The following is a 25,487-nucleotide window of genomic DNA, read 5'->3' as shown; positions in this document are numbered from 1 at the left end:
TGACCGTAGTTCTGATGTCATTGAGACCTGGTTACACAAATGGGACAAGGCGTTCGCCATTTGTGAAATCAGAAATGATATTAAGAAGATCCGCGAGGCCACCCACATGTTTAGTGAGGCAGCGGATCGGTGGTGGATTAAACAACAAAAGGATGGTATTGCGTCCACTACCTGGGAGGGGTTTAAAAGGGAATTCAGAAAACACTTCTTATCTCCTGACGAAGCATCCCGAGCTTGGGATCAGTATAGAAACCTTCGTCAGAGAAATTTGTCAGTGGCAGAATACACTGATAAGTTTCGAGAGAGCGTAATGAAGGCTGATGAACCCCTACCTCAATCAATCCAAGTGAAAGATTTCATATTTGGATTGAATGATCGGATTAAAATGGAAGTTCGGGCTAAGTATGCGAACACGTTGGATGATGCAATAGCCATAGCCCTGAACTATGAAGATGCCAAGGGTAGCAGGCCAAGTGGGTTTGCACAGGTCGGAACCCAGTATGGGACCAAAGGGTTACCCAGTTGGAGCTTCGTATTCAGGACTATGCTGAGAAGCTTGATTTTGAAATGACTAAGCTTGCTCATGCAGATATAGCCCTGGGTATGGCGTGGCATTCTAGGAAGAATCCAACCATTGATTGAAAAAAGCACGTATATCAATTCAAGATGAATGATGTACTGTATGTCTTACGAGGTGAGAAAGATGGACCTCAGGGACCGTTGGTTTCCGTGATGGAAATCCGAAAAGCTCAAGAAGAGTTTTTATTCCTTTGTATGGCATCGGTAGAGCCGGTTGATGATTCTTCGGCTAGCACTGATGTTGTTCAAAGTGGTGAGATGGCCAAGCTGGCTAATCTAATAGCAGAGGAGTTCTCTGAATGTTTTAGGGATGAGTTACCTTATGGGTTATCTCCAGAGCGGAATGTTCAGCATAAGATTGAGCTGATCCCAGGGGCAAAACCTGTAAATAGACCTCCCTATAGAATGAGTTTTACTGAAGAGGCGGAGGTGCGTAGACAATTGGAAGAATACCTCAAGTTGGGGCAGATTCAACTAAGTTTCTCTTCCTGTCGCTCTGATACCAAACGCTCTAGCCGAGGTAGCATGACCTCGGATAGAGCGTAACAAGAACATATCGATACGACAAAACCACGCTATAGACAGAATGTTTCTTGTGACTATGGGTCCTATACACATCTGAACCTGAGTATTAGATCCCTTAAGGATCTTCAATAAGCATAAGGAATTGCTTGTAGTGCAGAGAATACCCACATACATACATACAGTTTCAAATGTAGTGATTGCTTTCTCATTGTTTATGATTCATGGTTGTGGGTGACTTACAACATGTTTCTTTGTTAAGTTGCACCTCTCATTACAATTTCATGTGCTAGCTTAGAAAATTATGCCACCTTGAAAAAACGTTCTTTGCACTTTAAAATACTCGCTGGGCTTTTTTTTTTTTTTTTTCCCGGGGGGAATTGTAGGGTATATGAATGTTGCATAGGCAAACGTTGAAAGTATAGTCCATGTGCAGTTAATGATGCCATTTGGAGGGGAGTGCTCGCGTGAGCTCGTTGTGTTGTCCTTTATGAGATAATGTACTTTTAAGTGTGACTTGTTACAATGGGGTACTCTTACAAGTAAGAAGTACAGAGTACAAGTAAGAAGTACATGGAATTGGCGGCATTTGTACGTCACCTTAGAGTTGTAAAGTCAATAGATATTAGTGACATGTATGAAAGTTGGGAGGTGCCCTCCTTTGTAAATGTTTAAAATGAGCTCGTGCTTCATGTGCGTAAGCAAAAGCTGAGGTTTTGTAGCACTATCTTGTATCTGTGATAGGGTTCCAGTATTAGCATCCATTTGCATGTACATTTTTGTGTTGAATGATCTTTTCCGAATCTTTATTTAGCTTTTTCTTAGTTTTTCAGAATCCAGATGCATTGCGTAATGTGTGTAGAGGTATGGGAACTAAAGATGCTGTAAGGGAGTGGAAGAAAATATCCGGTCATGTGCTTGTCTTAGCTATTTTACACATGGATTATACAATGATCTAGAGGCTTAGACTTGACAACAGTTTACTAGAGGTGTTGAAAGAAAACATTGTGCAAAGGTTAAGCAAAAGGAAGTATATGCTAGCTATACGTTCTCAATTATCAACTTACAAGTGTAACTGATGAAGTTAAGTCAATTGAGTTACACTAGCGGATCACCACCACAATCATAGGAAACATGAAACATCATAGTGATGAGGTCAAGCTTCCAAGTGAGAAGCAACTACTTTGTGATGGGATGTGGAGAGAGTGAAATCCAAGAAGAAGATTAACACAAAGGATGTTGCACAATCTTCAAAAATCAAAACAAGGACACTGAGCAATGCAAAGTTCATTTTAGAGGCCAAAGTTTTTGGTTTGAGATTCTCAACAAGGAGCTACATTGCTTGGTTGCAACAAGATGCGTACAAAGCATTTATGGACAAGAAACTCGGTGCTTGTTCGGAGGGTGAAACATTTTAGGCTAGGATATATGGGGTTGTTAACTTAGATTCAACTAGGGACTTTGTCACTAAAACCTTTAAAGACACCGCAAAGGCAAAGTTAATAAGCTTTATGAAGGAGTCATCCATGCAGGTGAAGCACAATATGCTAATACGAGTAGTTGTTGTGTCAATAAGTCTTCCACAATTGGTGTCCATGCCATTTTTTAATGGAGGCACGCTGTACAAAAATTTTCATGAAACATGTAAGAGTTCTGCCAATAAGAATTGTGGTTGGAATGCAAATCAAGAGTACTCCAATAAACTGGAGCAGATTGTAATTTTCATACTAGAATTTCTTTTGCTCTTTGTATAGGCTTGCGCCATTCATCGTGCATCAAGATAGCTCTTGTCTTCACCTGTGTCCATGTACACCTTGCGGCCAAGTAAGGAGGTTCTTTTTTTTTCCTGGCAATCAGTGTCATAGTAGTTGATGGGTCTACTAGTCTTTCATCATGGACCCATCTAGCATAGGAGATCTCATGTGAGCATTTAGGGAGCAGGATCGTCTCCTTGAGCAAATTCGGCTCCTTTCTGAGGAGCTCTAGCTCTTCTGAGAGCAGCAAGACAAAGAGGATGCAACAACATTGGACGATTTCCAGAATAGGAATGCCTTGAGGCGGCCGCGCATCGGGCTCGATGTTGTGCCTACTTGGCAGCGTGGGAGCTCCAATGCGGGCGAGACCGAGAGGAGATGATTTTACAACATCAACAGTTTCTCACAGCCTTACAGCCCCTCTCCCATCAACAGCTACCAGTGTGGGTTTATTATCCGTTCAGGGGTCTTATATACCAGAGCACATTGTAGTGGACTATCCTCCCGCAGCACCCATAGGCAGTTCTTCATCCGTATGCAGTTCTTTTTTTAGCTCAAGAGTCTTCCATCTCAGAGCACAGTTCAGTGAACTATTCTGCAGCAATTTAAGACATTGTGTCCAGGGGACCATTTAGTTTCTGCAGTAGTTCCTCAGGGTCTTCCACCCATGAGGTTATTGCAATCATTTTCACAGCTAGCTCTCAAGGGTCTTCCATCCCTGGGGTCATCTCAGCTCAGTTAACATATATAAATGATGAGTCTCTTGGGTCTACCACCCATGGGGATCATCCAGTTTCAACAGCTTCTTCTCTTCCCACCCAAGGGGATCATTCGGTCAGTGCAGTTAAGTTGGATGTGTCTTTCACTCGTCCAGTAGCTGCATCAAGTCCAGCTAGTTTGTTTGGTCTTCCACCCAGGGAGCTCAGTTAGCTGGATCAGCTTTATCAGGGGAGCACACAGTTTTCACGATGGGTCTTGCATCCTTGGAGACATCTCGGACCCATCAATACTTGCAATAGATGAGCCTCTTGGGTCCACGCCCCAAGGGGGTTGTCTAGTTCCCCTATTAGTTCTCTTGGGGATTCCTTCCAAGTAGACATCCCAGTTGTAGCAAGAGTTCGAATGGGTCTTCCACTCATCAGGACTCTTCATTCGCTACACTTAGTTCCTATGGGTCTTCCACCTTTGGAGCTCCATTGGCCACATCAGCTTTAGTTGGGTTGACTCACACCTTCTCATCATGAGTTTTCAGGACTAGCGGACTCAATTTTCAGTCCCACTGGCCTTGAAGCTCAACAGGAGGGGGAGTCTCAGGACTCTTCTAGACCAGTTTTAGGCCTAGCAAGATGGGGTACCCTCGTAGCTAGAGTAGCAGCTGTAGCTTTGAGCAGTCTGGAGGTTGGCGATTCCTCGACAGTCAATGAGAATAGTCATGTAGTTCCCTCCTCAATTCCCCTTCATGAGAATAGTCATGTAGCTCCCTCCACAATTCCCCTTTCTCAATTCTTTAGGAAGGCAGCATTTGCAGTACCCGTCAGTAGAGAGGTTGATGCCCTTAGTTTTAGATAGTTCTTCATCCTTTTGAGGAGCATTTCTTCCAAGATGCAGCTACTTCATTCAAGGTGTTCTCAGCAGTTCCAGACATCTCACACTCCTTTCAGGCAGCATCCCAATCAATAGATTCAGTGGAGGGGTGCTCGGATTCCTTCGGGTAGCATCCTCTTCAGTCCATCATTAGAGGAATGCTTATCAGTCCAGGCATCTCTTAGTCCCATTGGGACACAGCCACAGTTTTAGCAGCTCCTAGCGTCCTTTAGGTTCTTCGGGAGGCATAAATTCACAGTTCCAGATTCTAGGAGGGTGGTAGAGTTTTTCCCTCAGCAATTATCACTCCAGCAGAGGAGGCAGGTGTATTCCAGCTTTCTCTCATAACATTCATGCTGACAGTAATACCTCAGTTTCTAGGAGTGCATTTGAGTATTTTGCAGTTTCCAGGCGTTCACTTTTGGTTGCCTAGTCATAGTGGTTTTGTCATCACCCTAGCATTTTATGAGTATCACCAGCAGTTCTATGTGGGTGGTTCTTCCATAGTAGAGAGAGTGCATGCCAGCAGTTGGTAGCCAGTATCGTGCCATTAGCCTTCCCGAGTTCACTACCTCCGTATCAACAGTCCAATCAGTCCTCAACAGTTCACGAGGCAGTTCAAATTTCTAGGAGCCTATCAGAGTGCCATACCACTCAGTGATCAAAGAGTTCGTAGGAGAGCGCAGTGGAATGATTGGACACAGCTATTCGGGTTTCAGTCTTTGCGGCAGTATCGGTTCTCAGGAGTCTACATCGAGCCATAGTTTGACCGCAGCAGGGCATTATTCACAATGATACAATCACGGTTTCAGTGTCTGACTGTTATCCCCCATTTCTTTGGGAGGAGAGTAAAGTTTCGGGCAGCATTCAGTCCCTTAGTATCTATCACCATCTAGAATTTAAGTAGGAGGGAATGTCACATGCATCCCTGCACTAGGGTGCATTGCGACACATTCAGACCCAATTTATTTTGCTATATGTGGTTTCCCCTTTGTGAGCCCTAGTCAAAGGACGAGTCAGGCACGAACTATGTGGATCCATTCCCAGCCCCCGTATCGTAGGCCATTGCGGAACAGTTCGGGTTGCCAGGGCAAAGCATTGCAAAGTATCCACCTTAGCAACAAGTTTAGTAGAGGGGAATGTCACATGCACCAGTGCGATGTACAGGTGGCAATGACATCTGGCTGCACAATTAGTGATTCGCAAGAGTATTTGGGCAAGAATTCAGCACCTTTTGAGGTCCTTCCAGTAGCCCAACCAAGGGGCAGCTGGGTCACCTAAGGTCAGCAGGCTTTGCTGGCCAGTCAATCGGTTGACCCGACCCAGTCAATCGGTCAACCTAGACTGGCCAGTTTTGGGCCTATTTAAGGGGCTGCTCCAGTCCTTGTTTGGCATTCAGTTCCAGCCCTTACAGCCTTGTTCCAGCTCCCTTGCAGTGCCTGTACAGGACCAAATACAGCAGCAAATTTGCCTTCAGTAGGTTGCGATTGTTGGCAGCCTATACACGCAGCACACAGGCGGGTTTGGACAGCAGCAAGCTCAAGGTTCGGGCAGCCTATTTCAGTAGTATAGCTCGTGCTCCCGCAGTTAATGGGAAATTTTCAGCTCAGTTTTGTATGTGGACTCATGTATAGACAGTAGTTAGGGCATTTATGCCAGCATCATAAATAAAGCAGTGTACAATAGTTAGGAAGATCTCTTGTGTCTCTCATGCTTGAGTTCTCCTTTTGCATTCATCTCTTTCCGCACGGCAAGTCCCTGCAGGTTATATGATAATTCAGCTGAAATTATTCATTGAGATTCACAAAAGTTTGCAAAAAACTTTGGCAGAAGTGGCAGCAATTTTTGAAGAGGAGGAAACCCAACATCTCCTCCTCCCCGGTTATGAAGTTTTTGTATCATAGGCATATGTTGCAAATGTTTGCATAGCCTATCATGCAAGTATGGTTGGAACTTGTTTAAGGACACTAATGTGTCCTTCCTTCCAAAGCTGATGCAGCTGTTCAGTTGCTACAAATACTGTTCAAGTTTGATTCATTCATAATACCCATGTAATTTCAATTATTGATGGCTTCTGCCTCATTTGTCTTGCACATGTAATTCATGGATTATCTCGTGCGAATAGTATGTCTTTTCAGGTGTATTCCCCTTCATGCAAAAGTTGGTTACTTGCATACTTAGTAGCTTGAGTGCAATTTCCATGCTTGTTCCACTGGGAGGATATTCCTCTCAATGTATGCAATTAGAAAGAGTAGTATGTCACTTTAATTTTTGAGAGAGTTTTTATAAAGGGTTTGTGGTTTACATGATTTTTATCAACAACTATGGTTATGGGTAACATGTTTTTGTCTTTGTTGGGCGATTAACCATGATTCTAGGTGACATTCAAGCACATGCTGCCAAATTTCAATGAATGTTGGTGGGATAGCATTATACTTGACATCCTCGTTTGCAATTGGTTTGGTATGTTTTCTTGTAACATGTGGCATGTTTGTTTGAGGAAGATAGTGCCATTAACATATTTTTTGCTATGATATTATGCATTATCTAGAATCAGCTTCTCAATGATTGTTTTCTATTCCAACTTGGTATTGATTTTCTTCTTCTTCTTTTTCCCTCTTGTTTTTTGAAAAGGTATATGGGCCGGAATGAAAACTGTGCGCTACTTTGATGGCAAGACATATGAGTGGGTGGGGCTAAGTCTTCAACCCAATATTATTGGTAAAGTACGTGAATGGCTGCTCTACTCATTGTGATACTATAATATGGTTGAAATTTAACAAAAACATTTTTCTCATGTGTATGAAGAGAGGAAGGTCCTCTATGAGAGTGCTAAAGTCTGATTTTCATTGATATAACTGGAATAGTATACAATGAGAATAGTTGAAGAGAGGAATATCCAGAGAGTTCCTAATAAATGTTTCTATGAAAATATCAAAATCTGATTTCAAGTCGATTTTCATTGATATAACAATTCTTTGGAATATTATCATACAAGAAGTCATTGAGATGAAGTTTGAGAAATCAATGTGTTTGTTCAATGCCCTTCAAATAACGAAGGGAAGGCATTATCATGTGTGGAAAGGCGTTATGACATGTGCCAAGATCATAATGATAATAGTGTCTATGGTAATGTCCATCGTCAAGCTTGTTGCAAGTCTCTAATCAAAATATGATCCAAGTATAAAGCTTGGTAAGCAAGAGCTTAAAACAAGCATATACACCCCACAAGCATAAGCGGTGGATTTGAATCAATTATGAAGAAGACCCAAAGAACTAACCCAATAATTTAAAAAAATGCATAGACTAGCTCATAGGCAAACCAACGTTGTAGAGGAGCCATCTACTAAGATAATTAACAACTCACTCACCCTAACTGATATTGTCTGACTAATTAGCTACAAGAGCCACACCACAAAACATGTCTCAAATGGTGTTTAGAAACATTTTGTGCTTGAAGCGTTTTTATGAGATGGCCTTGCAAGGCCATTCCCCTAGCCCTAAAAATGAAATTTGGCCATATGGTTTCATTTTGCCACCAAGTTTTACCCTTCCTTGCATTGTACCGGATCCCACCTTCATCCTCTTCTCCCCTTGGCTCTCCATTGTTAGTTGGTATTATCTTGCGTGATATCCCCTTGTCTTATGTGCTATTGGAGTGTTCATAGCCGAGTCTAGCTTCAAGAAATATGGTAATTATAGAGCAAAAGCAATCTGCAAGTTTTGTGTAGAGACATTGACTGATCGGCCCTTAAGTTCAAGGAGGGGCTCCTATCCGGGATGTAGATGAAAGCTATTTTAAAAAACCCTTACTATATTTTATAAAACCCAATTCTTGGAGGAGTTGACAATTAACAATTGGCTTGTCTAAATTGGTCAATATCATGGCAACAAGAATCTTTTGAAGGGCATGAATCTCTCAAAAACTCTAGCCTAGGTGGGAGCTTCTCCTACAAACTGTAGCTCATAAGGGCAGGAAGATTCTACGAATGGCTAGATCGACTAAAGGAACAACTTGCAAGTACAAGATTTGGGCTTGCAAGGTACCAAACAAAAGGCATAGGATGGTAGGTACTTGCACGATGAACTTTCCAAGTGTCTACAATTCAATTCCAATGCTGGCAAGAAGCAGTAGAAAAAACACAAAAAGAAGAAGAAATGCCCATACAGAGGAGCGGTTGATGCAACTTTGAAGTAGGAGTATTCAACAGTTGGTTAAAAGGTTGTTGGGCCACTAGGCCGTGAACTCTCATTGTGACAAAATCCAAACAACCAATTCCAAATAATGAGTTCTTACTTGAATAGGAGAGACGTTTGCATTGTAAAACACATCCATTTGTGCGAGGGGGTGCGTGATACAAGGAGTTTCCTTCTAATTTCAGAGGGGATATCATTGGCCTATGGAGGGACATCTAAGATATGCAAGCGATGGAACTTGAACCTGCTCTGTTGCGTCGTCTCTGTTGTGGAGATTGTTGTTTGGCACCAAGTAGGTCCTCCATTCCCACCAGCATTGGTAGAAGACTTCAGCTGGACATGTTGGCTTGGACTTTCTTACAAGAGCGACACTGGTTCGAGGAGCAGGTGGTCCTTACCAAGTTTTGGACCCGCCTTTGGACTAACCTACGACTGAGAAATATTTTTTTATTTCAATTTGGCTGATGGTTCATGGACATAATTTGGGCTAAGGTTCATGGAATTCGGTCCATAGGACCATCGTTGGAACAGATCAGGGTGGACGAAATCTGTCACTACAGTGACTCTTGTGACCTTGAGATGATAGCTGTCCAACGGCTCAAAGGATCTGGCAGTGCTCCTTCAGGATGGTGGACAAATGCGACGTACCCAGGACGTGACTTCACTTGGGCCGTGGCATCTTGGTTGACAGAGGAACAACATGCTTTCTATCATGTCCACCTCTAGACATAACATGGCTAATGTTATGGAACTAAGAGTAATCTAGGGTCATGTAACCTAATCCTAGGATAGTTAGGACATGACATACTCTTGATACAGTTAGGGTAGTCTTATGGTTGGGGCACTAACGCATCCTATACCAATATAAGTATGAGCCTCAGCTCATGTGGGGCATCCTTGGGAGAGGGGCCTCTCTAAACCATCCAACTAGGATGGAGCCCTCAGCCCACCACCACTTGTGTGTACAAATGGGGTTGTATGGTATGGGACATGTAGTCTTACATGGGGGATCACTTGTTTGGGGTACGCTTGACCTCTGCACTCTCCTTTCATCCTTTCTCTAAGAAACCTCCAGGTATGTTGAGATTTTGCTTTGCATGGGTGGAGATGCATGTGTTGCACACACATAAAATTCTTTGGAATCATGTTTTCTTTACTTTGGAAGTTCAGTTTTTTGTGAATTCTCGCATGTACGCTTGCCAAAATTTGTCGTTAAGCATTGATTGTTTATTTGTTGTTTCTTGCTTGCAACGACTTATAAACACCAATATGAATCTTGGAGAGGGAACACAACCCTTCGATGCTCCTAAACTTCTGCACCACCTCAAGTATAGGTTGTCTAGATTCATTCTCAGGTACTGCAAAATCTATTGTAGCAGATGCAGGCAATATATTAGCACGTTCTCTTGCTGCAGCAGAGTTATAGTCCCAACGTTTACGCAATGGGATGCAGCTAAAATCTATCCAGGAGGAAAAAAGGAATGTATGTATACTAAAGGTTAAGTAGGTGGGAGGCACATTTTGCCATCACCAACTAACTACCTTGACCATATGTGCGCTATCCTTGTGGCATGGTTGGATAGATACGTGTTTCTAAAGGTTAGAAACGTTAGAAACCTGCCTTAAAATTTAGGGCTTTTCCCCAAAAATTGCACCTTGGGTTAAGGTCGACGGCTGTACGTTGTACGGCGCCATTTCCAACACCTCGAGCTGCTCGATGCATGAATCTTGCAATCCCGTGTGTCGATCTTGGAGCCTTGTGTGCTTTCAGCCTGCCCTCAGCAAAGTTTTGAGTACTTGCCTTGGATTTTGTATATTGTATGATGTATCATGTATGTTCTAGTAGTAAGTGCAATGTGCATGGGCCATGGCACATGCAGCATGATACATCTCAGTATCTACTATAAATTACTAATAACTAATAAGATATCTTTTATATATATATATATATATATAATTTATTTATTTATATGTTTCTAAAGTTTCTTAAGTTTAGGTACTTAAGGTACTCGACCCTAAAACGTACCTAACGTTTCGTACCTGACGTTTCTGACAACCATGCCTTGTGGAGATCTATCTCCACGGAAACCCCTCTTTGTGGTGGTGAGATTTGAAGCAAAATCTCTCCGCTTCTACAACCTGGAATGAGTTCTGTAAGGCTGTCACAGAGGAAGCTGGACGAGTTAAACAACTTCCTCGAATTCCTTTACGCAGGAGTTCAGACAGATCACGACTAAAGCCAACAGACACTTCGCTTTTTCTTCATTTTTAGTCCACCAAAAGACTATCAGAGTGAGGTGAGGTGTAACAAACTCGATACACTCAATGAGGCAATCCGCTTTGCGAATGTCTATGATAGCATCCTGGCACAGAAGGATGCAGGACCTTTGGTGGGCAATCAAAGTGAAAAACCAAAGAAGAGAAACAACCGAAAGAACCCCAAGCCAACAACTCTAACTCCAAGCCTAAATGGACTAATTAGACATGGGGTCTCTTGCAAAGAAGCCTTGTACAGATTCACCAGCACAGGTTGATTTTTGGGCTAAAGGACTATGCCTCAGCTTGGTCACTTCTCGACACATGCCCTTCAAACCATGGTAAGGATAAAGTGGCAGTCCACTTAGTTGAGTCTGGTAATTATCTTAACATTGCTAGACTTGATGTCTTTTCTTTAGATACAAATTGTAACCATTGCCATTTCAATGTTGACGTATTTTGATCCCATGATTTAATCCGATGGTGGGTCTGGTTAATGGGCATCCAATTCATGTTTTATTTGATGATGGGAGGACTCATAACTTTATTGATACCTCTCTTGTGCAGAGACTTTGCATCCTAGTGGTTTTCAGCAGCCACTGGTACTTTTTGATCTGCGTAGGAAGAGATGATTTCGAATATTCATATGCCCGAAAGAGCTGTCATTCCATGTTATGAGATTGGATAGGGTAGACATTTTGTTAGGGATGGAGTGGTGTTACAGCAAGATTCCTCTTATGAACGTTGATTATCTGAATCATGTAATGCAATTTCAAATTTCAATATAATGAAAAGCTTTTCGCTCTTCATGGTGCTCTTTGTGGGCCAATGGTAAAAAGGGCATTTCATATTGATGTGAATTCATGTGCTCGGACTCAGCAACATTTCTGTGTTGCTTCGGAAACATTTTATTAATTACAAACGGGTGAATGTGATGCTTGTTTTTTAATAAGGATTTGTTGCAATATTGGGATAGAGAGACTTATGAAGTAATTCTCTTATGCAGTAATGATGAAAGTCTTGTTGTTGTCCTGCAAAACAAAAATGGAGCTAAGTTTTCTGATTCTGATTTCTCTCATGATTATACTTCAGTCATTGCTATGGTTGTGAGCAGTCTCAGAAGGGCTACCAAACTACTCGGTATTATTATGATGAAGGTCAGCTGGTTGAAAGGTATATTTGGGTCATTGAGGTGACTAACTCGATTAGTTGGAGCGCTTGGAGTGATCATTCATCTGAGGCTCAACTAATTTGAGAGATTATGTCATAGTATTCTGACTTGTTTCCAAAGGAACTTTCCTACCGTCTTACTCCTAAGAATAAACTTTCTCAAAGGAACTTCCCTACGGTCTCCCTTCTAAGAGGAGCATCGACCACAAGATTGAATTTGTGCCTGGTGCACAGTTTTTCAGGTAGCCTTAATAGGGTTAGTTCAACTAAGGGTGATGAAATTTCAGGAATACCTTGTCAAGGATAGACGATCTCATCATTGGCTCTATGGAGCCACATATTTCATGAAGGTCAATTTGAGAATGGGATATCATGAGATAAGGATATTTGAGCTTATGTAAGAATTTGACTTCGAGATTCATTATTGAAAAGGATGTACCAAAAGGGTAGCTGATGCCTTGAGCAGAATTAGTAGTATGAATCACAAAGATCGTCTATGCCGATGAAGATGATTTCTTCAAATGTGTGCGGGATGAATTACAAGCTTGGAATGCCCATCTTGGGAAAATTAGAGAGTATTCCATTCGGAATGCTCAGCTTTTTTGAAAGAGTAAAGTTTGTACACCAGGGCACCTTATAAAGTCAGCTAGATCCATGCACAACAAAGGAGGAGGCTTGGAGGTTTTGGGTTTGGGAAAAGACACCCTTGCAGAGGCTTCAGTGGGACCCATGGGTTTTGGAGAGCCACTTTCATTCAAGATGCCTCCGATCTTCCTTTTTTCAGCTATTCAGTGAGGATCGAGATGGATTGATGGAACGCTAGCTGCAATAGAGCATTGGCACAAAAAGGGACTCTCTTCGGGGTTTCGTGAGGATTTTTGGCATAGGCTCTAGGCTCTCTGGGGTTTCTTGAGGATTTTGGGCATAGGCATAGACCAAGGAAGGTCTTCCTCTTCCTTTGGCTGTTCAATGGCTTGGGCTTGGTTGTTTTCAAGTGACATGCTCTTGATGTGGTTTCGCAAAGGACTCTCGGAGGCACATATTTTCAGAGATCACCTGTAACCGGCCTTCAATTTTCTAAAGGGTAGTAGACCATAACTTGCATTGCATATTCATTACTCACAACCACATTGCGTCATTTCCAACCAGTTAACTTTAAACAATACCACTTAGAAACAATTTGAGAAATAACTGGATGGAGGCTAGAGTGCCCCTGCTCAATGAAACCAAGTACAAGACACCACACTGGCCCCAAAGTTCAAACACTTGGCGCCCCTTCCGGTATTTATTTATTTCTTTAGGAATGCAATTGGTACATACAACAAGGGCTCACCCTTGTGCTCTGCCCCACTGGCAGTTTCACTATCCAAGCCAAACTTTGGCTACAACTTGCATTCCATCCTAGTGCACACACTAGTACCCAAGTGCCAAGGCAAGGCTAAGGCATTCACCATTGTCCATGACCAACTGTAAGGGTGTCTAAGCATTCCACAAAGCATCCAACTTGCTCAACCAGGACTGGCAATCCCACAACCCGCTGAACAGCCTCCCAGGGTGACCAAGCTTCAACACCGATCTCAGACTGAACAAGTGACCACAATACAGGAAAAAAATCCATGCACTGCCCCTTTGACCCCAATCTGGTTACACCCTCTGTGACTAGGTGCCCAATCACTACCTGAATGGCCAAGAGGGGCTTCCAACAACAAATGGAGCAATAACGAGCTTCCAAAATCCACAAATGCAATCAACATGAAAGGGATAGTGACAAGAGAACTCAAACCAGCTTCAAACGACTTCAATCTAGCTCCAGATCAGCTTCAAGGAACTCCAATCCAGTCCAGAACACGTGCAGCAGATCCAGTGTGGAGGCTAGCAGGAGGAAATGGTAGCTTGGAGAGGGGAAGGAAGAGAGATAACGGGCTGGAGATCAGAGAGAGGAGAAGAGCAGGAGGATCACGGGCAGGAGGAGGAGGAGGATCACAGGCAGGAGGAGGAGGAAGAGATCAATGCAGCTTGCAAGATCCGCCGAGGGAAGTGTGCACCTCGAACAATGTGCTGAAAACAGCCCTACACCAGTCTCAAAATCAGCGCCAAATTGCCACGAGAAGCGTGCAATTGTCCGTACAAACAGCCTAGGGATGCGTGCCTCTTTCGTACAGCCACCAAAAAGGATGTCCGCCTTGGATTCCGTGCAACAGCCCGTGCAATCAATAATAAATTTTTCCGTACAGCCGTACGGAAGCCTTGGAGAAAGAGAGGACCTCGGGATGCGTGAGAAAAAGAGAGAGCAGCCACCCATGTCAAAATTCTCGGACCTTTTTGCCTTGGAAGGAGAGGAAGAGGTAGGTGTGCATGAGGGGCTGCCACGTGGCCCTCTCATTAATGCTCTAACCCCACAAAACCAATGGAACATTGGTTTGCGCCTCAGACTTAAATCCTAACCCTTCTAATCAATGAAACATTGGTTTCTCTTGGGCCTAACCTTTAGACCCCTCGAAAGCTTGCCTTGCCCCTAGCATGTAGGCCTAGTGTGGGCACCTAGGGACTTATGGAAAGTGTCGCTTCCCCGGGCTAGTCCCCTAAAGTCACGGTTCATACATTCACGTCCCCGTGATATCACCCACTAGCACAAGAGGTTTGGAGGAGAGCTTTGAGGATGGTTTCTAGGGAGATTCGGATCGTGCTAGGCGCAGAAGGGAGGCTTTTATCAGTATATTTGAGCTAGGGCCTTTCCTTCATTTAAAGATGGTGGTAGAATATTGCATTATAAACCACCAGAGTGGCTATTTTGTTCAGCCGTGTGTATGAGGTAATCCCTGAGCCGGGGGGATATCCTTGTGTTTTTATATTGCACCCTTCAGTAGGGAGTTGTATTTTCCTTGGTGTCCGTGTCACTAAGGAGTTTATTAATAAAATGTTCTTTCCTCTAAAAAAAAGAAAAGAAAGGTATGTATGATAGAACCAAAAGCCTAAGGTAACGTTAACCTTTGCAAGTGCCAAAATCTGAAACCAGCTGCTGTGGCATTGATTCTTTCCTCATCGGAGTGTATTTTTTGCTTATCATAGCATTCTCAGCCAATAAGGACGACGAGCTCATAAATAATTGTTGAAGAGCTTTATTTGTACTTCGAGAGCCAAGGTATAGTTTTTCCCTCATCGTTTATCCCTAGGATGGGCAAAGGTTGCTTGAACTCCTGAAAAGATAAGTTCATGACCACTAAACTTTATACGAAAAGCATTTGCCCATGGTTGATGTCACTCACAATAATATGATTCATCCTTCTACACATAGAGCTCCAACTTCAAACTTTTGTGGTTAGCATTTTGCGATGCACCAAGCACTTAATATTTGCAGTCATGACCAATTCGTTTTCTTAAGGCAACGTACAAAAGTGCAACTTCTTGCCGAGTGTGACCTTAGTCATCTGTACTTCTAGATGCTTAGGATAGGTCTAGAGCTCGAGCACATGATATGAATCATTTGAATGAATTTTGGGACACGACTTTGAAATCTCTAGCACTATTGATGAGCCCTAGTACTTAGGAAATTTGGAGGCCTTGAAACTAATTAGCTAATTAAATGCAAGGATAGAGAGGTCATGTGGCAAACTTTTAAAGATATGGTTAAGTTTACCTCAACTTCAACCATAGATTAAATTTGATTCATCTTGTTGATCTAAACCCTAGTTAATCATGTCCACAATTTGAGTTAGGTTAGCTAGCTTTTTGCTACCCTAAAATCCTAACTTGAGGTTGGCTATTGTTCTTTCATGCGATAAGTAGTGAGGGATCGACTCAAGAACTCCATCAGTGCAACGGTGACATTGCCATCCACACATCTACTCTGGCCATGGGCTAAACCATCCAGAAGAAATAAGAGATCTTATGTGGCCGCTGGCTGGATCATAACCGTGTCCAAAATCTAGATCTAACCTCCCAAGGCACCTGGTGCTCAGCCCAGTGTCCATGACAGTGCCTCCTTGTTGAAGACACCATTCCTATATAGGAGAAGGCCACTTCCTCCACGTGCTTCGAGTGGCCTACTTTGGATGTCCAAAACCATTCTCCTAGATCCCACTGGACATCATGAAGGGGATGGAACTCCCAAAGCCAAAGGCACCACCGATGTGCATTCTGGTCTGAAATGAATGGTGGGTCGATGGACGACTATGCCCAACTGGCCCACGACTCTAATCATCTATCATTGAAGGGAATCCAAGCTCCCGTCCATCTTTGGGTCTCCCTCATACAATGGCTGAAGGAGCCCTCCCAGCCCTACTCGCTGTGCCTAAACAGAATCCTCGAAGGAACCTCTGTCCGAGAGGATTGACCCACCCACTGAACTGACTACTAGTATATGGAGTCCTACCCGCCACGACTTAGGAATGGCTTCATCGATCCCCCTCATCTGCAAGCGTGCCCCTTGGAGATGAGAAATAGCAACGAGCCATACCCCTCCCTCCGTGGGGAGCCTCATCCAAGCCCCTAAAGAGCTGGCTTGGCCTATGTGAGTCCGCTGTTCGAACGTGAGACCATCCTGATCCCACGTTGGGATCAAAAGCTTACAACTCAACCGAATCGCAATCCTTCTAGTTAAATCGCACTTCAAGAATCACATCCACAAGTGGTTGGAAATTAGGTAGCAGATAAAGGAGCACTTGGAACTGATGTGCACTTCAGTCTCTTCTCCAATTGGTGGCTGGAAACTTTGCAACAACAAAGGAAACTTCAACAGAGAGATAAAGTGAAATTGCTAGAGAGCGGATTGAGATAGAGGGAAAGAAGACACCACACTAGGGGCCAGAAATAAGGGCTTCCCCCCCTCTCCACCCGGAGGTCTTTATTGCAATAGAATAGCTGAGCACAAAGTGGCTCACAAGGGAGCAAGCAAAGTACAAATCTCACCGATTGTAGGAGCACAAGGGCTCTCCATTCATAGACTGGGGTGGGTAGCTAGAAGCACATGCTTTCCAAAAGTCCCCCCCCCCTCTTTTCCCCCTCTCCTCTCAATTCATAGAATGGGGTGGGTAGGTAGAAAGAACATGCTTTCCAAAAGCAGTCCCCCCCTCTCCTGCCTCCTCCTTTCCAAAAGCTGGAGCTTTATTGGATTTCCCTAAAGTGGGGAGCCTTCTTAGCTTTCCAAAAGCGGGCTTTAGAGCTTTTCTCCAAGAGGGAGTGCTTTCTTCTAGAAGGGGGCACCTCTTTTGCTTTTGTCTCATGTGGGCCCTCCATCCAAGTGGGGTGCCAGTGGCCATTTGTCTTGTGTTTTCCTTAAAATGTGGAAAAATCAGTCCCTTGTGGCCGTCCCCAGAACTTTAACTAATGCAATGTAAAAACTTGTTCTAGTTTGCCAAAGTCAATATAAAAGATTTCTCTTTATTTCTTAGGAGAAGTTACAAATTTGTGACATGTGCCTCCAGGCAAATGGAGAGCCTACACCCGCAACACACCTAACTATACACATGCAGAGCCGAATCAGCAATGTTCACATCGACTTCCATCTTACTATACAATCTATACCCTGTGCGACCCAATAGTTCTGTCAACGGAAGAGGGGATGCATTTTGGCCATGACTTCCGCTTAAATTCTTTCACCCACTTGTGCACTCGCTTGGATTTCCTCGGCAATTCCTTATTCCGACATCCCCACCAATCGTCATGATGGTTGTAGGTCTTGACTACCGAGTCCTGGGGTGCCCGTTAGTCCACCGTCCTTGGCCTTGTGGCTTCATTTGTCAATGTCTCACCTTTCGCTTTCGATGTTGGCTTTTTGCCCTCTTTTGCCTGGTTTTCCCCTAGCGGGACCTTCGCTCTTTATCCTTCATTGTCCTTGGCCTTTGTCGGTCGATGCTAACACCGCTTTTCTTCATTGTAACATTTATCCCCCCCTTTGAATTTGTCCATGGCCTCATGGACCTCGATGCTTCCTTGATCATGTTGTTGAAGTCGCCATTCTTTGTCTTCATTGTTGCCGGCCGCCTTCTAGTCTTGCGCATTCGATGAATGTTGATGCTTCATGGTTCATGGTCGTTCTTGGTCCTTAGGTCTGTCTTTGGCCCTTCTTGGGTTTTCGATCATCGGTCTTCAGCTTTGGTGTTGGCCCTCGTCCTTGGGTGTTGGGATCCCTTTAGCTGGCCTTCACTTTCGCTTGGGTCGTCATCCTTTGTCCTTTGGTCTTTGGTCTCTTTATTGCTTCCCTCTGGATCTAGTTTGGTCTTTTCGTATGCTTTGGTCCATCCTTGTGCCTCTAGGCAAATGGAGAGCCTACTCCCGCAACACACCTAACTATACACATGCAGAGCTGAATCAGCAATGTTCACATAGACTTCCATCTTACTATACAATCTATACCCCGTGCGACCCAATAGTTCTATCAATGGAAGAGAGCATACCCTTTTATAGCATTTTGGCCGTGACGTCCACTTGGATTCTCTCACCCACTTGCGCTCTCGCTTGGATTTCCTCAGCAATTCCTTGTCCCGGCATCCCCACCAATCGCCATGATAGTTGTAGGTCTTGACTACCAAGTCCTGGGGCACCTGTCAGTCCACCGTCCTTATCTGTCAATGTCTCGCCTTTCGCTTTCGATGTTGGCTTTTTCCCCTCTTTTGCCTGGTCTTCCCTTGACCAGGATCTTCGCTCTTCGTCCTTCATCTTCATTCCTTGTCTTTGGCCATCGTCGGTTGATGCTAACACCGCTTATTTTCAGTGTAACATTTATCCCCCCCTGTGAATTTGTCCATGGCCTCATGGACCTCGATGCTTCCTTGATCATGTTGTTGAAGTCGCCATTCTTTGTCTTCATTGTTGCCGGCCGCCTTCTAGTCCTTCTAGTCTTGCACATTGGATGGATGTTGATACTTCATGGTTCATGGTTGTTCTTGGTCCTTCGGTTTGTCTTTGGCCCTTCTTGGGTTTTCGATCATCGATCTTCAGCTTCGGTGTCGGCCCTCGTCCTTGGGTGTTGGGTCTAGTCTAGTCTTTTCTTATGCTTTTCGCCCACCCTTCGTTAGTTGGGCCTCTTGGTGCAAAGTGGCCAACACTTTGCTTGCCCATGGACATACGGTCTTGGAGTCACCTTGTCACCACCTGGCTGCTGGCCTTTTTTTGGTCTCGCATAGTCCGAATGTGCTCCTTTGTCTCCCCTTGTTCCATCCTATGGTCAAATGTTCGTCCTTCGGTCTTCAAAATTTTGGGCTGCTCCCTTCGTTGGGACACATTCGTTCTTTGACCTTTCATCGGCTTCTATGAACATGCGTTAGTGAAGTTGACTTTCGTTAACCCCCTTTGTGTGAGCCCTCATATGGCCCCGTCCATGCAAAGTGGTTGCATTGGCGCTCCCATGCTGCATTGCTGTTCGGAGTCTGCATCCTTCGAGGACGCATCTTCATGTGTCAGCACTCTCGTACTTTGCCATTCTTTGACGGTCTTTTCTTCATGCCAACTGCCCCCTCTTCTTTTCCTTATGGAGGCTGCATCCCTCGAAGCTCGTTGTTGTTGGCCTTCTTTTGGTCACACACAGCCCATTGCTCCTTCATGCATGCTTGGCCTCTTGTTTTCTTCGTCTGGTGAGGTTGTACACGGTGGAGCTGTCTTGACATCGTTTTCTTCTAGCTTCGCACCATCAAGGGCCCATTTGTGCTTGCTTGGCCCCATCATTTCTCGAGTTCGTGGTCTTTTGCAATTTGCCCTTCGTTCCGGCTCATTCGACCTTGGATCTTCATAGGTTGATTTCGACCTTCGACCTTCGTTTGTTGTCTTTTGTTTTTTGGCCCATGCCTGTAGCATGTCTCATTATATCAGATGCTCTTCGTTGTCCTACCTCTTACCAAAATTTGAACCCAAAGGTTACAATACATACATGGAAAGTTTATGTGTCCTGCCTTTTGCCTTTTTCTTTCGCTTTTGGCTTTTCTCCCTGGCCAGACCTAGGCTTCTTCGTCCTTCGTCTTCGTTTCTCGTCTTCAGCCTTCGTTGTTGATGTTAAGTTTTAACACCGCTTTTCTTTGGTGTTAACACATAGAATTTCTTTGTGTTGGTGACATTGCCTCAATAAGGCTTTCATATCTGTGTATTTTGGTTTTAATGTATTGGGGTCACTAATAGTATCCCAGGATGGAACTCTAGCAGAAGGAATTGACATATCCTGGGTTCCTGCATTAGTTTTGGCATCAAACAAGTGTAGTGTCATTGTGTTGGATATATCTGGAAAGTGAACTCTCTAATATATCTGAAGGCAGGCCATGTTTGGGGCAAATCAATAAACCCCAAACTAGTCAGAGAACACAGTTCCTAACTTTTATAAAAGTCTGCATGTGTTAACAGGGAAAAAATTTGGGCAAAATCTTGCCAAGAATAATCGTGCTGCATTGTGATGCTATCCGCCGATGTACTGAAGTCACTATCCTGATGTTTTCAGAGTCAACAGGGATCCATCTATAGTTGGGGGAACGGATAAAAGGGGGTGTGTGTGTTGCGGTGTAGGCTTAGCTCTTTCAAAATGTGTGGTATCTACTGGAGAAGTTCTTTGCACATGGGTGATTGAGTTGATCAGTACTAAGTAGTCACTTGTAATTCTCTGTTCAATACAGCCCTCTATCTAGATCAGGGTCAATCACACTACATCTTAAGCACAGCTAATTTATAGCTTTGTTTTTTAAAGACTGTCAGGCAGTGCCTTGCTAGGATTGTCTCAGAAAAAGCATTTCAGTTCCTGTTTTGACAACCTGTATGAGTTTTCCATCATCATGAATTCTTAAAAAAGCGATGCTGTGGGTGTGGAAGGTCCTTTGCCCAGTTATGAAACTTTTCTCTAATGGTCTTTTCTGTGTTTCTGCTTTATTTCAGGTGAAGCGTTCCTTAGGTCAATTCACCCCTGCATATTGGGACAAGGATGAGTGGCACCCTTTGTCAGGCCCTTTACGTTTTGTCCAGGTTCTTGGGCTAATAATAATCATACTCACAGTTGAGCTTAATGCTTTCTTCCTCAAATTTTGTCTGTGGGTTCCTCCTTCAAACCCACTGAATACATACAGGTTGATTATCTGGTGGCTCATAGCTAACCCAGCTATTCGTGAGTATAATGCATATCTGCAAGATCGGTAATTTATCTCACCCTGTTTTTGCTAGCTTGCTCCTTGTTTCTTGTTTTCAGGTTGATATACTTTTTGCTCCATTCCAGCACCTTTTTTTAGAGTAACAGGATATCCTTGTATGTTCACACTCTAGTCATCATTAGGCAATTCGTATCTGATTTTTGGTGTTCTTTGTTGTCGGTAACAGGAAGCCCATTAAGAAGGTTGGAGCCTTTGCTTGGCTTTCTCTTGCCATTTGTATTGTTGAAGTGTTGATATGCATCAAATTTGGTCAGGGTATGATCTATCTTGCCATTAAGTTTACACCACTCCAGTTCTGTCACCGCAATTTCTTTTCGATATGTAATGCAAGATTCTCTGTGCAGGTTTGTATCTGAATTCCATGCCACATTGGATATTTTTGTTCTGGGTTTGTCTGGGGCTGGCATTTGCATGTTTCCTCATTGTATGGTGGTGTAAATTGTATTATGACAGTCAAACAAAGGCTCATTCCAAAAAACTTTCTTAAATTGTTTTGGGAGTTCATCTCTTTGATGATGCTTTCATTGTTCCGTCCCCATGGTGATGGGCAGTACTGTTGCTATGAACGTGAGTATAACAAACTGGAAGTTCTTATTGGTCATTGGTCTTGTCAGATTTTATGGTTAAGGGTGATTTTTTCTTCTTTGAAGCTCATTAGCTTCCAAGGCTTATTAGAGGCTGCACATCCTTGAAGTTTACATATTCAACCTTGTAAATGGAGATCTGATGCAAAGGATCGAATTATCTATCCTGTTATCTTCGCAGTATATTATCAGTGAAGGAGGAAAATGAGCAAGTCTCATTATGGTGAACATTTTAGTGCTCATATCAAGGCTCTGCATCAATATAGGCTGGCATTTACTCATTTCATTAAAATATTTGGGGTCACTGGGTCCTTTAGAAGAATCATTGCAAGTCAAGCACGGCAAGAGAATTTATTGCAAAAAACGGATGTTTATAACTAGTATAGAAGGTCCTACTATGTGTGGAAAGAATTAAAGATGGTCATAGAGGCACTATAGAAATTTAGGTTCTCTTTGAAAACACGAAAATGATATTTTCCCTTCTAAGGACCAATGGATGAAGGGAATTGGCTTTGGTGGATTACCTCACTTATTCAGACCCAAAGGTTGCCTCAACTCTAATTGGTTTGAACAAGTAGCACGTATTCAACCTAGTAAATTTCTAAAAGGATATTCAATGATAGTGCCATTTTGAACAGTGCCGATCATCTCTTTGAATTGTTGCTTTCTAAGACGAAATAGAATCTCATAGGTTCCAAAAGGCACTTGTAATTTAGACTTTTTTTTGAGAACTAAACCTATGGCTTAATCCTTTTATAAATAGTAATCATTGAAATGTTAAGGAATTTCAAATGTAAACATGACTCATTAACCATCTTACACATTAAACAATGAAGTATCAAACATGATAAATCGACAATTGTGCCTAACAATCGAAGCTAGTAACATGCCTCCAATGTTTGTTAAGACATCATTTGCATGAAAAGTACTAGTATCTTTGTCTATCTAAGAAGTAATGAGGACATTTGTTAAAATATCTTAAATGCTTCCTCATATGTGAGCATGTTGCTAAAAGGTTCCATTTATCTTACGTCCGTGTTGGAAGGCACTCGAATTTTGCGCATGCTATGTTTGAAAAAAGGAGGGACAACAGAGAATTAAAGGAGGAGCACCCTCATGTGTTCACCTCACACAGTTGTGTCAAATTTTGGCCCCGACCATCTGACCCCACCAAGTATTGGGCAATTCTAATCCCACCGATCATTAATCCTAGTTACTAATACCCATTTAAGGGCATGAATCTCTCCAACAGTAATACTTGTTTAAAGCATGTACAGGTTCAGGTAGCAAAGCTAAACAATCAAAATATTCTAGTATACAATTATACAACAAAATTTTGTGCATGGATTTTGCACACGAGTGGAGTTGTTGCAACAGTATTATCTTGCTATCGGATCTGCCCAACACACCTTGCACTCTTGGTGGTACTAAACCTTGTTGAAGCGAAGTCGACATGACTTGAAAGATGTTAGTAATTTGGATGGAGAAGATGGATCGAATGGTTTGGAACCATGAGTCTTTATTGATCCTAACTCATCATGCCTCCTTGCCATTTTGCTCGTATATCAATCAACATGTGTTGAGGGATGAGGGGATTTACTTCTTTCATTGTTGCATCTATTTTGTATTTGCGTTACCCAAAATTTCCTTGCTAATCGCGGGATGACTACAAATCTCCGGAGATCATTGGCCGAGGCATGCTCATCAATTGGTGGAGCAGGAGCAACAATAGGAGCAAGTGGCCATATAAGTTGCAAAGGTTGGAGTTGAGGCAAAAGGGGTTGGATTCTAGGTGCACCACTACACATAGCCAGAAAGGTATGGACACCATTATGGTTGTGCTAGTTGGACTACGGCCACTATTTTAGCGAGGCGTCAGATGCTTGATGAATCATCTAGAGCTGGATATTCTATTGGCATTGACTCTCTACTAGATCTTCTGTAAGGTTGGCCTCGTTGGCGGAAAAGCTCCATGTGAGAAAATGGGTGAATGTAGTGTCAGAGTTGAAGATAGTGGTGGAGTGGAAGGGGCATCTAGAGGCTCTAGATCTTCCAATTGTTCTGCGCTTTTCAGATCTAGAGATAGGAGCACAATGTATTGTTTTTGCTGCTAGAGATTTTGAATCTCCAACCACTGGTCTTGAACCTCCTTGGTATTTCCTTGTGGCCCTCATTGTGTAACACCATTTTTATTGCCACCAAGCGGTCTTGTACAACATCATAGTTTTGCTATAGGGCAAGCGAGTTTTCTTTGAAGGTCCGAATGGCTGGATCTTTCATTGATGGTCCTTGAACCAGGTCTGCCAGTAAGGTGAGGGCATGCATCAGTACTGGCTTGCTTCGGATCATGGCAGTAGTCTGGTTGCCATTTGGTTATGTGCTTTTGGTGGTTCTCACTTCCTTAACCTCGCCCTTTTCCATTGCTCGACCTGTGAGTGGTATAGAGCTCACTCGAGGCAATGCCACACTTCTCACATCTGCATCTAGATCTGCCTCAATGTTGTCGTCAGGTTGGAGGATTAGGCAAATTTGTTCCTTCCGTAAAACATGAAGTCTAGCTCTATAAGGTGGGAGGAAAGAGTTCTACATGAGATGTATGGTGGGTGTAAATGCCTCACACAACAAAGCCTCGCTCAAAACAAAACAAAACATGGTTAAAATTGCTCCAATCGTGGCATTGGATTGCAACTACCAAGTTAAAAGGTCAACTCTTTCCAACTATGCCATCCAAAAATGGGAAGTTCGGAATGCGATTTTATCACTATAGGCCTTGCTAGGGATTTCTTTTCAATTTCAGCATTGTAGGAAAAACTCTGGAAAAATATGTGAATGTCGACTTTGCAGTTATTATAATAATTCAAGATAATTTAATTTCTAGTTCTTGGCTTTAGGGTAAAGGGTGTGTCATCCAAGGGGGTTATGGCTGCCCGATCAAGTCATGCTGTGGTGAGCCCATTTCGAGTAGTAGGAGATACAGTGAAGAAAGGGGTGAGGAGTGCATAAACTACCCATTTTTCAAGAAGCAGGTTTCTGGGCAAAAGCTTAGATGATGAAGAGAGCAAGCAAAGTGTAAGCAAGTTTGTGTAAGAGAATCGAGTTGAGAGTAAATAGTTATAGGGTGAGGGTGATATCAATGGAAGATGAAAGGGTAGTTGATGAGAGTGCAAGCGAGTTCTAAAGAATGGTGTAAGAAAAAACACAGGTAAATGCAAGAGTATAGGGGCTTTGCAGAGAACATGAAGGAGCATAATGGTGCACATCGTTGGAAGGTGTACTAGAGGTAATATAGGGCACTCATGCATGCGCATGCATGATGCCTAATGATAGCAAATTGTGCCCCATGAATAGGATCGGATTATGTGGCATCTTGAGTCAATCACTAGGTTGTCCAACTATTAGTAGTTGCTTAGCATATTTGTAGGCATGACATCCATCGAGCAATTTACCTATGAGATTTCGTTTGTTCACTACATGCAATCGTAAAGTTTTATAGAAGCAACATCCATTGAGCCAATTTACCTATGAGGTTCTGTTTTTTCTCCAAGTGCAGTAGTAGCAAAGAATCCATAAAGGGTAATGGGAATGGATCGGTAAAAGTGTCAACATTAATCTATGCAAACTTGTGGCTTCTTATTCTTCTTAGGAATAATCACTATAGATCCATCTAGCTTGATCAATCAAATAGATAAATCCAACCTATAGAAATTTGTCAATTTTGTCTT

The 25,487-nt window shown here is 43.1% G+C and overlaps 1 protein-coding gene across 6 annotated transcripts in view; it reads left to right on the top strand.

Moving 5' to 3' along the window:
• PSS1 (phosphatidyl serine synthase family protein) overlaps positions 1-22,188 on the top strand; it is a 72,898-nt gene extending 50,710 nt beyond the window's left edge. For 5 of the 6 annotated variants that reach the window (XM_087381479.1, XM_087381471.1, XM_087381464.1 and 2 more), the window contains 5 exons: positions 6,818-6,902; positions 7,074-7,165; positions 20,913-21,166; positions 21,348-21,436; positions 21,526-22,188. In XM_087381479.1, the coding sequence (XP_087237605.1) occupies positions 6,818-6,902; positions 7,074-7,165; positions 20,913-21,166; positions 21,348-21,436; positions 21,526-21,668 (663 nt within the window). In that variant the 3' untranslated portion in view covers positions 21,669-22,188. Of the gene's footprint in view, positions 1-6,817; positions 6,903-7,073; positions 7,166-20,912; positions 21,167-21,347; positions 21,438-21,525 lie in introns of those variants that run through there. The other variant, XM_087381495.1, reaches the window with a different exon arrangement.
• Positions 22,189-25,487: the final 3,299 nt, after the last annotated feature.

The sequence above is a fragment of the Dipteris shenzhenensis genome, chromosome 1 (genome assembly GCF_047967505.1).
Source record: "Dipteris shenzhenensis isolate YYH24624 ecotype China chromosome 1, Dip_SZ_1.0, whole genome shotgun sequence".
Taxonomy (NCBI): domain Eukaryota; kingdom Viridiplantae; phylum Streptophyta; class Polypodiopsida; order Gleicheniales; family Dipteridaceae; genus Dipteris; species Dipteris shenzhenensis.
Note: the sequence above shows the minus strand (reverse complement) of the source record. Positions and strands in the feature narration are given on the sequence as shown.